Genomic DNA, 12,722 nt, shown 5'->3' with positions numbered 1-12,722 from the left:
CATTTTGACACATAATTTACAAAGGCAGTAGATTCCCATCCTAGTTGCTTGAAGTATAGATGTTCAAACCTATGCTGAATATTCTAAATGGCTGGGTTCCGTTAAGTGGGAGCATCTTAAAGATTACAAAATTATTCAACAAATTCTTAACATTGACATGCTTCTTTCTTTTTCTTTCAGGTTGACAATAAATGCCCTTGCCCAGAAGCTCAATGCTTATTGGAAGGAAAAGACCTCCCAAGAGAATTTGGAGACCTCGGCCATAGTCAGGCCAATACCGTGAGTAGTAAATTTAGAATATAAAAGTATCAGGGGTAACATCTCTAGGGCAAATGGAAGGAATAGGAAAAGATGATGCTTTTCACATAAGGAAGTTTAATTAACTAAAAACAGGAAATCACAGGTACTAATTTCATCATTCTCTAAACCTCTTCATTTCTGGTTTAACACTTGTATGGTTTGGATCATAAATATGACGAGTTTAGTATTATCAGTTTATCCTGTCGTCAGTGTAATATAATGGAAGATGATGACCATTTGAATCAGCTACTCCTTGGTTGAAAATTTAGATCTACTTCTTTTTTTTTAATTTTACTATATGTTATCTAATGTATTACAATTGTTTTCAGGTCATAAGATCTATAAATGTTATGAGTATTACTTCAAAACCTAAATATATGAATGTTGTATTCTCTATTTCCAAATAAGTAGGCAAAAATCATGAAATTAAATCATGGGTAAAAGTCTATTAGTTTTGGTTTGTTTTTAGATTTTATTGAAGTATAATTGATTTACAGTGTTATATCAATTTCTTCTATACAGCAAAGTGACAGAGTTATACATATGTATATTCTTTTTCATATTCTTTTCTATTATGGTTGAAACAGGATATTGAATATAGTTCCCTGTGCTATACAGTAGGACCTTGTTATTTATCCATCCTATGTATAATAGTTTGCCTCTGCTAATCCCAAACTCTCATTCCTTTCCTCCCCTACCCCACCCCCATGCCCCACCCCACCCCCCCGCCTTGGCAACCACAAGTCTGTTCTCTATTAAATCTAATTCTTAATAGTTGAATGAGCTTAGGTAAGTAAGTCGCTTCATCTCTCTGAGTATATTAACTCATTATTGACCAGAGATGTATTAATATGTCTTATTACCTGAATGTTATATTTTTAAATTTTTTTTATTTAAAAACAAGTCTTTTTTTAGCCCTTAAATATGATACTATAGAAATATTTAATGCTATGAAAAGGTGGGAAAAGCTGATTATAAACACTACACAAATGTGATTCGCTTTCACAGAATTACTCAATATCTTGTAATTACCTAAAATGGAAAAGAATCTGAAACATATATCTGAATACATATGAATCTGAATATATATCGATCTTCTTTTTAGGAGTATATAGGGAGAGAAATGATCCTTTCTTTGCAAGTTTGGTAGCAGCATTTTGGCACAAGTCTTTGGTAGTCATGAGGATGGTAAGGGTGATGAGAGGTGGATATGTACATCTTTGCTTACCCTTCAGGTTTTCCTATAATTATTGGTCTAGTCCATCTCTTTTGTTTCTCTTTTTTTTTTATTGTAGTATTGTTTCAGATAGTACTGCGTTAAATGGTACATTTAACTCTTTTCTTTTTCTATTTTACTTTACAATACTGTATTGGCTCACTTCATCTTTTTATTTTACTTTATTTTACTTTACAATACTGTATTGGTTTACTTCATCTCTCTGCATATATTAATTCATTATTGAACAGAGACATATTAATATGTCTTATTACCCGAATGTTATATTTTTAAATTTTTTAATTGGAGGAAAATTAGTTTACGTTTGACTGGAGACATATCAGTATTCGCTTACATAACAAATCACCAGCCACAGGTGTTAATTTCTGCAAAAATCCCCAGCCAATAATGTGTTAAGTTAGATCATCTAACCTTTTTAGCACAGTAGCTGGCATATAGTAGGCATTCAGAAATTTTAGCAAACTTCCCTTCTTTTTATTCTAATGAACATTGTTGGAACCATATCAAGAAATTTGAGAATAGAAATAGAGAACCCAACATATCAGGAAAAAATGTAGAATTTACTGAATCTAAGACACAAAATCACATACAGAATGGTGGATCAGGATGAAATGCTTCAGGAGGCCAGGAAAGAAGCATAATACAGAGGGCAGAATGTGTGACAATATGTACACAGTCAATTATACCATCAAAACAAAGATTAGAGTGTTGAAAGTTCATTTGGGGGAAGGCACTGTGTTTCTTTTAAATGAAAATCATCAAATGTTTGATATAAAATTTTGTTTTCCCAGGTTTGATGCATGAGACAGGGTGCTCTGGGCTGGTGCACTGGGATGACCCTGAGGGGTGGGATGGGGAGGGAGGAGGGAGGGGGGTTCAGGATGGGGAACACGTGTACACCCATGGCAGATTCATGTTGATGTATGGCAAAACCAGTACAATATTGTAAAGTAATTAGCCTCAAATTAAAATAAATAAATTTATATTTAAAAAAATTAAAATGAAGATCTCTATTCCTGTCCAACATCCATGGTTTTCAAAGAAATGCAAATTAAGATGAGATATCTCTTTTTTGCCTTTTAAATAACTGATTAATGCAATGGAACAGATGTTCATATATTGCTGGAGTGTGTGTATATATGTTATACAGCCTTTTCTGGAAGTTTAATGGTGGTTATTTAGTACTTACCTGTCAGACACTGGTTTAAGTTCTTTGCATGTATATATTTAACCATCACAACAATCCTGTGAGATAGGCAGATGATATTGTTACTTCATTACAAATGTAGACACTTATACACTGAGAGCTTAAGTAACTTGTTCAAAATTAGATAAATACACAGTGGTAGATCGTTTTCAGATATAGGCAGTCTGGCCCCCTAACCCACGTTCTTAACCACGACAGTCTTCTGTAAGGATGCAATGAGAAAAATATAGCATAGCCCCTTCAGCTGCCTATTTAGGCTTGCACACAAAAAGCCTCTTCTGTCTGCCTGGGTTGGAGGATCTACCATGGTCTGCATGTAACCTGAGGTAGAGAATTACTGTCTCTAATGCTTGTTCCCGAGAGAGTAATATTGACGTGCTTCTGCAAGAGACTCTTGTGTGTGTGCATGTAAAACCAAAGCTAATATGACCTTTTCCGTCCCCTTAGCACTACTGCTGAAACTGCTTTCTCTGACTCTAAATAAAACAGTGTGTTAGTTGTTCAGTCATGCCCGACTCTTTGTGACTCCACAGACTGCAGCCTACCAGGCTCCTCTCTCTTTGGGATTTTCCAGCCAAGGATACTGGAGTGGGTTGTCATTTCCTTTTCCAGGAGATCTTCCTGACCCAGGGATAGAACCCAGGTCTCCTGCACTGCAGGCAGATTATTTACCAACTGAGCTATGAGGGAAGCCTCAAATAAAGCAGTGGCTGTACAGAAATATATAGACACCAGAGGTCAGGCCTGAGCTTGGAGTTTAGAGTTGCAAGGCTGGAGCAGCCTGTAGCTAGGAGATAGGAAGCTGTATATCCAAGAATGTGTATGGATTCTCTTCATTAAAACAGCATTTTAAACAAGAAGACATTGTATTTGAGTAGTAGACTTATTGGTAGATTTTCTTTTTCTTTCTGTATTTTATAGTTTTTTTAATATGGGCTTATATTGCTTTTATAACTAGAAAAAAGCACCATTTAAAAAGATATGAAAAATATTGAACTAAGACATAAAAGAATCATATCACTCAATTGAAATGTCTAGCATGGAGAAGGCAATGGCACCCCACTCTAGTACTCTTGCCTGGAAAAACCCATGGACTGAGGAGCCTGGTAGGCTGCAGTCCATGGGGTCGGGAAGAGTCGGACACGACTGAGCAACTTCACTTTCACTTTTCACTTGCATGCAGTGGAGAAGGTAATGGCAACCCACTCCGGTGTTCTTGCCTGGAGAATCCCAGGGACAGGGGAGCCTGGTGGGCTGCCGTCTCTGGGGTCGCACAGAGTCGGACACGATTGAAGTGACTTAGCAGCAGTAGCAGCAGCAGCATAAGAGCAGTATAAATGTAACGTACACAGAATCTGTCCTAGGCTAAATGACATGTTTTTCAAATTGGCCCTAGGTGCCCCTCTACCCTCTCTCTGTCTTTTCTCTAGCCTTCTCCCTTCCAGTCTCGTCTGCCTTTCACATATTAGATGCACACTACTTGTCTTATATATGGATCATTTCCTCTTACAGGGAAACAAATTTACTCCAAGATGTGGGTGACTGGGTTACACTTCCTGAGGGAGATGAGAATGAGTATGAGTTTTAAGAGTAGAGCTCTGGGGACTTCCTTGGCAGTCCAGTGGTTAAAACTCTTGTTTTCCAATGCAGGGGACACAGGTTCAGTTCCTGGTCAGGGAATTAAGAATTGACATAATGCAGGGTGCAGCCAAAAAATTTTTAAGAGTAGAATTCTGGAAGAATTCTCTGTTAATAACCCAGTTATTGGACTGGAGCCACTTTTTCTAGTTACAAAATTTAATCAAATTTATGCTACTTTTTAAGATTAACTTTGGAAATATCTATCTAATGAAATTTTGATTTAAGTATAAACAAAGACTTTTTGAAAGGGAAAAAAAGGACTAGGGAGCCTGTGGGGAAATAGAGGAGATGTTTTGATGACATTGCTTCAATGACTCTCACAGATGCATTTCAAATCTATCATGGGATTGGATAGAAGCAAAAAAAATGATTCTTTGGGTTTTTTTTTTTTTAGTAATATTGTAATATATATAAAATTTTTGCTGATTACTAAACTTTAGAGTTAAAGTTATCCTTTTGTTAAACTCAAGAAATAAGGTTCCAGGATAAGTACTGTTGAGCTCTATAGTTTGGTGGCTTACCACATTAATACTTATTACTGTTTTCATATCTGGTCTGGTTCTATCATTGTTTTATCTGTGAAGTTTAAGATTATACATTGTAGACACCTGGATTATAACATTTCTAACACATTTCATATTCAGTTCTTTCTTTCAGTTTTTTCAATTTTAGGGTATGCCTTTTAATGTAAGAGTATAGAGCTAGAATATAGCCTTTCTAATGTAAGAAAGAGTATAAAGCTAGTATAAAGTATAAAACTATATAGACAGTCATATTTTTGTTTTCTTCCATTCAGGAAGATTCCTGACCAGACATGGGTACAGTGTGATGAGTGTCTGAAATGGAGGAGGCTTCCTGGCAAGGTTGATCCATCCACGTTACCTGCAAGATGGTTTTGCTACTATAATTCCCACCCAAAGTACAGGTAAGGTTAAGACTCAGTATTATGCCAGAGATAAGTCCTGATTTGTCTCTGTTCTAAAACACTTCTCGTCTCAAGTCCACACTCTTCAGCCTGGCATTCAAGCCCCTGTGCTGACTGGTCTTTACCTATTCTTTGTATGTTAACACAGGCCTTCCGCTTTAGCAGGCCTGTGGCTTCACTCTTCCCTACACATGCTGCATGTATTCCCTTCTCCATGACTTGATACTGTCATTCCAGTTGCTTAGAGTGACTTTCTGTATTCCATCTGATCATATCGTCTGGGAAGCAGAAATATTTTGTGTGATACTTCTCTTGTTGACAGTAGTTTACAGTGATTTTACTCTGGCTGACTGTAGTATTTAATTCTTCACATTTGCTCACGTACTGTTTGAATTTGGGGGATGTTTTTCATATGTATACATTTGGGCTCTTCAAGAGATTGTAAACTATTTGAGAACAAGGGATTTATATTTCAGGTTGAAGTGACAGTTTTCTTCATATGCTTCCTATATTTGAATCTGTTGAAGTACCTATTGTACATTCAATTTAGATTGTTTACATGTCTGTCTTTCTAATATTCCATCACTCAGCCTGTAAAGAATCCACCTGCAATGCAAGAGACCTGGGTTTGATCCCTGCTTTGGAAGAATCCCCCAGAGAAGGAAATGGCAACCCACTCCAGTGTTCTTGCCTGGAGAATTCCATGCACAGAGGAGCCTGGTGGGCTACGGTCCATGGGATCGAAAAGAATTGGACACGACTGAGTATCAACACTTTCACTTTCATCTGTTCCTTGAAGCAGCTAACATCTAGATGTGGTGGTGTTCAGTCGCTCAGTCATGTCTAATTCTTTGCGACCCCATGGACTGCAGCATGCCAGGCGTCCCTGTCATTTATCATCTCCTGGAGCTTGCTCAAACTCATGTCCATTGAGTCGGTGATGCCATCCAGCCATCTTGTCCTCTGATGTCCCCTCCTCCTACCTTCTATCTTTCCCAGCATCAGGGTCTTTTTCCAATGAGTCACCTCCTCGCATCAGGTGAGCAAAGTATTGGAGTTTCAGCTTCAGCATCAGTCCTTCCAATGAATATTCAGGGTTGATTTCCTTTAGGATTGACTTGTTTGATCTCCTTGCAGTCCAAGGGACTCTCAAGAGTTTTCTCCTACACCACAGTTCAAAAGCATCAGTTCTTTGGCGCTCAGTCTTCTTTATTGTCTAAACTCTCACATCATGGACATCATTTCAATTTAACAAATATTTTTATATGACTCAGTAACATAGGTTCATAATAATAATTCAGTTTGTTTCAATTCACCTGTGACTCTCTTAACTGTTTTCTATGGTATAAATGTTAATAGAGAAAAAGGTACTAAAACAGTATGCTTTTTAAGGGGAAAAAATGCTGAAAATGGAGGAAATATAAAACAATGAAGTCCAGTTCTGTAATAAGCAAGGATTCCCCCATAGACTAAAGATGTGCCTAAGTACCTCTTAGGGTGGTGTGATTAAAATGTGAGACTGAGAACTTAGAAGTCTCATTTTCAAATTCTGTATATGCTGTCAGTTTATATTTAGTCCAGGAGACATAACCTTCCAGGACACTTTGCCCCCTAATAAAATGGATATAACATAGGATTTCCAGTTATTATTAGTTTTTGTTTATTTCTTTCTAGGATTGCCTTTGTCCACTGAATACATTTTCTAGTACTTCTTTCAGCTTGTACTCCTAAAATTCTTTTCTTCATGCTTTACATATAGCAATCATCTTTTCATTTATAGAATCCTCTTTTCCCCTTCTTTGCTAGCCTCTGTTCTATCTCTTTTACAATGTCAGCTCCTCATCCCTTTGTGCTGCTCTCTATCATAGCCTCTGATTTTCCTCTTCAGGGATCATCACATAGTCTATGGATAGTCCTGCTTAGCCTGTACCTTGGGGATTGCTTTCTGAGTACATGAGAGGTAGAGACCTAGGTTCTAGTCTCAGTGATATTCTCTTTCTATAGAAGCCCAGGCAAGTCTCCCTTGTGCTTGAATTTCACTGTGTGAAAATAGAGATTATGCTTCATGCTCTCTACCATCATATGAATTTTATAGCTGTCAAGTACTTTGAGTATCTTGGGAGAAGGGTGATATATGCACCAAAAATAATGATAAGGTATGCATTGAAATTGTGCTTCCCTGGTGGCTCAGACGGTGAAGCGTCTGCCTACAATGTAGGAGACCTGGGTTCGATCCCTGGTTGGGAAGATCCTCTGGAGAAGGAAATGGCAACCCACTCCAGTATTCTTGCCTGGAAAATCCCATGGACGGAGGAGTCTGGTAGGCTACAATCTATGGGATCGCAAAGAGTCGGACACGACTGAGCGACTTCACCTCACCTCATGCATTGAAAAAAAGAATTGCTACCTGGTAGCCTGCCCACACGTTTTGTAAGGTGGGTGCGATCTGAACACTATAATGTTAGATGGTGGTTAATCTGCCTTGTCATACTTGTGAGGAAAATGAAGGGTGAAAGTCAAGGGCACATTTTCTTTCCAAAAGGTAACTTCTTCTATGTACTGCAGGAGGTGCTCTGTTCCAGAGGAACAAGAACTCATTGATGAAGACCTGTACTTGAGCAGAGCTAAGAAACAGTTGAGTATACCTTACCCGAGATGGTGATCCGTATCCTTTGATAGAGGAGCCTGACCCTTCCTAATAGGATAGGAATTTTGAGAAGAGAGATGATTTTTTCAAATGATTTTCCTATTCACCTCTCTGCTCTTAGAGTTCTTTATTCTTTCTAGTTATCTCCTGAATGTCTCAACTAGAGATTGGCTCTAGTTTCTCTCCCTCTCCCCCACCCCACCCCTCTTTTGATAGAGCATTTGAAATCTCTCTGTAGTAGCACAGTCCAGGAAGGAACTCTTAACTACTCGACAAGGCTCACACTCTTTCTAGTTTAGAAGGAACATTATAACCTAAATCTACAATTCATGAGTGAACTAAATAGCACTTTTATATTCTCCTAGAGATCAAACTGTTGACAAGAAGGAGGTACCAACAGAAAACGAGAGCCACCAGGTGAGAGATGGTCCACCCTCTTCCTTTCCTCACACAGAATTTCCCCCAACAGAGGACATAGGCTGAAGAAAGCAGCACTCTTGAAAGCTGTACAGAAATAACGAGCCATTTGTTCTGGTGGTCTTTTTTTTTTTTTTGACAGGATCTTTTGATTTTTACTTTGATCTGCTGTTACTGATGTTCAGATCACCAAAACTGGAAGAGCCAAATCATTTATTGCCCAGAGTTGGATTCAGTACTGTTTCTGGGTAGTGTGAATGTCCCATTCAGAGTCACAGAGTGTTCAGGGTTACGCTGCATCCTCATACAGGCTGCTCCTGTTGAGTGTCTGGTTTTCCTCAGTCTCCTTCCTTCCAGGATTCACGGGTGACTCCTTTCTGCTTTCCTCTTGGGAAGAAGGGGTGGTTCTTTGTGCCCTTTCCCCCCTCCCTGCTTTCAGGCTGGCTGGCTTTATAAAGACTCTGCTGTTTTGAATTTTCAGGAGCACTGTCTCTCGGACATGGTTGCCCAGCTCCGGACGCTGAAGGGTGCAATAAGGTTGGCCGTCCTTTCAGGGACACTCCTTTCCTGACAGCCACCATAGCACCCATTTATCTCCCCCACCCAACCTTGCCTTTCTGCATGATTTTCCTCTTGACCCTCTTTCCCAGAGATATCTGCTAGCAGCATGTTAGATTCACCTTCCACCCACTCAGTCAGGGTAGGTCAGGCTGGTGAGGATAGAGGCAATTAAATACTAATTCTTCTGACACTCTACCAAGACCCAGGTGTATTAATAAACAGGTTGCAAACCCTCCTATCTTGGCTTTATAGTCTGATCTAGAGACTGGGAAATTTCCTGGGACTGCCCTGTCCTCATTCAGTTTACCTCCCCTTATACTCCTTCACCTTCATCATTCATGCTATCTTCATAAGCTGGCTCTCCCAGAAGGTCCCAGATGCATGTTTCTGTGTGTGCAGTATATGTTAGTCTCTCGCATGCCTTTCTCCAAGACCAGCACAGACATTTGCTGCAGTGCTTATTCCCTCCATTCCTTCCCTCATCACAGATCTCAGAGGAGTGAAAACCCAGTCTTACACTGGGTCAAAAGAGAGAATAAGAAAGTGATTCGGGGGCCTGGGTTTGTGTTGTGGATGGGATGATTCCAGGAGCCAATCAGTGAGTTGGGGAGGTCTGTTGGTATCTAGCTGATAAGGTTATAACTGAACATGCCTGGGGTCAGTGTTCTAGTGTACATTACTGCGCGCTGTTTGTTTTGTGTAGGAAACAGTTTCTTTTTATTTGGCCAAGTGTTTTTTCCTAGCATCAGAAGGATTGACTCATCCTTTGGTATTTGGTTTGAAATTAGGATTTGTATAAATTCTTTCGTTCTTTGCTAGGTATTCGCTAATCCGCTGAAGATCCCTTCTATTCAAGATATGGATGACTTGAATAATAAGATGACTGGGTATGAGGGAACTGATAGCCCCAGCCGGCTTTCATCTGTTGGAGAAGAAAGCAGAACAACTTCTCTTCAACTTAAGCCTCTGGATTCCAGCATTTTTCAGTTCTCCAGGTGTGTAAAAAAAATATAGATTCTCTTCAGTAATGAGCCTCAGGGTTTGCTTTGCTGTAAACTAAATTGATATGGTTATCGTGTTTGCGTTTCTCCTAAAGCCTGGCATGGAATTCAGAATGAGAAATACCATTTGGGGATTAATAGACTTGCATGTTGCATGTACCTCCCATTTTTCAACATTGTAACTGTCATGTCAAGTCTATTTTTCTATCTTTTTGGTTTTACTTTTTTGAGGGGATCATCTGACGAATGTTCTTTTATGGATTATGTATTCCCATTATGTTGGAAATTGTGTAAGTGAAGTAATGGACATGAAAACTTTGCAAAGCATAATGTATTATACAAATGTAAGGTAATGTTACCTGGATAAGCATTGTTTCTTTCTTTAAGTTTAGGAATATTGAAATCCTGCAGGGCCCCATAGACCTAACACATGTTGCTGCTGCTGCTGCTGCTGCTGCTAAGTCGCTTCAGTCGTGTCCAACTCTGTGCGACCCCATAGATGGCAGCCCACCAGGCTCCCCCGTCCCTGGGATTCTCCAAACAAGAACACTGGAGTGGGTTGCCATTTCCTTCTCCAATGCATGAAAGTGAAAAGTGAAAGTGAAGTCGCTCAGTCGTATCCAACTCTTTGCGACCCCATGGACTGCAGCCCACCAGGCTCCTCCATCCCTGGGATTTTCCAGGCAAGAGTACTGGAGTGTGTTGCCATTGTTGGCCACATATAAAAATAAGTATTAGAAGTTTGTGCCATTAAGTAAGCTTTGTAGTCCATTATTTCCTAGGGTAAATTTTTCGTGTAAGTTTAGTCTTAGAATTTACTTGTTCATCGTCTAGCACCACAGCAATATTATTTTGTTATTCCCTGGTGGCTTAGACCCGCCACCAGTGGTAAAGAATCTGCCTGCAATGTGGGAGACCTGGGTTCGATCCCTGAGTTGGGAAGATCCGCTGAAGAAGGGCATGGCAACCCACTCCAGTATTCTTGCCTGGAAGATCCCCATGGACAGAGGAGCCTGACAGGCTACAGTCCATAAGGTTGCAAAGAGTTGGACATGACTGAGCAACTAAGCACACACAGCAATCTTTATAACAGAAATTTTCTTAAATATCAGGAATATTTGAAGCACTAAAAGGTATGACTGCCTGTGTGCTGTCATGAGACTAGAACTCAGGACTGCTAATTATGACTTGCTTTCTCCTTGCTACTGTGTTTCTCACTTCTGGCAGGGCCAAGCCATGGGGAAGGTACAGAGTTGCTCTCTAGTGGTAGAAACTTCTAGAGTCCACAATAATATGACTGTTACATAGTAGATTGTGAAATTTTTATGAACCCTTTTCAGTTTGGATATCTTCTTAACATACGGTAGGAAAAAAGCAACGGGATATATAATGGGGGAAATTACTCCTGCCCCCACCTCCACCAATGTTATTGATTTCTTTCCCTCTTTCTTGCTTCTTAAGTAGGTCTTTTCAGCTTTCACCCAGACAAACATCTCTTTATATGTGCAAGTCCCCTAGTCTTCCACAATTAAGCCCCCTAGATATTGAAAGAACCTCACATCCCCCTGAGCATGAACAAAGAGTCTCAAGAGGAAGTAGGCTATTAGGAGAAAAAGTAATAGAACTCTAAAGGAATTAAATGAGAATCTATACAAAAGCATCAAGAATAGTTGGAAGAGAATAGCTGTGCAGAAACTGATAGTTGAATTCAGTCATATTGAAGGAGCTATTTCTAAGATAGAACCATGCAGCAAAGGATTAAGGAACATATCCTTGTTGGTCTCAGGGATTTGGTCTTAATTCTACTGTTTCATCCACAGTTATTCAACTCCCATTTTAGGTTGGGAGGGGTATAGAGAAAAGTGTTATGGTTTTGTTAAAGCACGTTGTTAGCTCTCTACATTGATCTCCTTGAGATAGTCATGCATCAAAATTGATACTGGAGTATTAAGATGTCACTGCTCTTGAAAGCTGTCCTTTCCCTGCTGTGACCACCTTTGCTTTCTCTTCAGTGTTTCTGTTGATACTGTCCAGTGGATTTTGGTAACCTGAAGGAGATAACAAATGCTAACCTCTATATGTATGTATTTTATGAGTGCAGTATGACAGTACATCCATTGGGTGGCATACTTCATCAGTCTTAATTAGGATCTCTGTATGAGTCATTGTGGAACTGTGCTATCCAGAGTTGAGTTTTAGCTCTAGAGTTCAGGTAAAATACTCTTGACTATTTATGTGTAATTTTAATTTGAGAATAATATTTCTTCAAGAGATATGTGATAATTGATACTGCTAATGTCATGTTTTATGTAAGGTCAGTAAATGATGATTCTGTCATTTCAAGTTACGCATATAGGGGGATTCAGATTGATTGGAAATAGTCTACCTTTTTTATAGAGGAAAATTAGATGCTCAAGAGTCTAATAAAATATGCAAGATTTTCTTATAAAACTGTGTAAAGGGAATAATAGGTTTAGTCAAGAGTTAACGAAGATCTCCCTTGCTATCAAAACCTAAAGCTGATAAGGGTCCTTGGGTCATGTAGTACAGCTCTTTAATTCTAGATAAAATAAAGCCTACACTATCCAAGAGTGTTTTAAAATTTTCTAGTGGAGTAGGTTATAAGACCTACAAGGTGTTCCAGAGGTGTCATTGGAAACAGCTTTGAGTCTTCATGAATCTAGCAAAGATAGGGGAAAACCTGCAAAAAAAGAGTAAGTTCAGCTAGGATATAAACAAGCATAACCTTTTAAGGCAAGACAGCTTAAAGGAAATAGTCCCCTTTC

General features: G+C 39.1%; 1 protein-coding gene across 2 annotated transcripts in view; it reads left to right on the top strand.

Annotated features, from left to right (window-relative positions):
- Positions 1-12,722, top strand: part of MORC4 (MORC family CW-type zinc finger 4) — a 60,738-nt gene that overhangs the window by 33,274 nt on the left and 14,742 nt on the right. For both annotated transcript variants that reach the window (XM_068962347.1, XM_068962346.1), the window contains exons 10-14: positions 181-279; positions 5,182-5,310; positions 7,876-7,944; positions 8,323-8,374; positions 9,755-9,930. In XM_068962347.1, coding sequence (XP_068818448.1) covers positions 181-279; positions 5,182-5,310; positions 7,876-7,944; positions 8,323-8,374; positions 9,755-9,930 — 525 coding nt within the window. The remainder of the gene's footprint in view (positions 1-180; positions 280-5,181; positions 5,311-7,875; positions 7,945-8,322; positions 8,375-9,754; positions 9,931-12,722) is intronic.

This window comes from Capricornis sumatraensis, chromosome X (assembly GCF_032405125.1).
Source record: "Capricornis sumatraensis isolate serow.1 chromosome X, serow.2, whole genome shotgun sequence".
NCBI classification, from domain to species: domain Eukaryota; kingdom Metazoa; phylum Chordata; class Mammalia; order Artiodactyla; family Bovidae; genus Capricornis; species Capricornis sumatraensis.
This window is presented reverse-complemented; position numbering and strand designations above follow the sequence as displayed.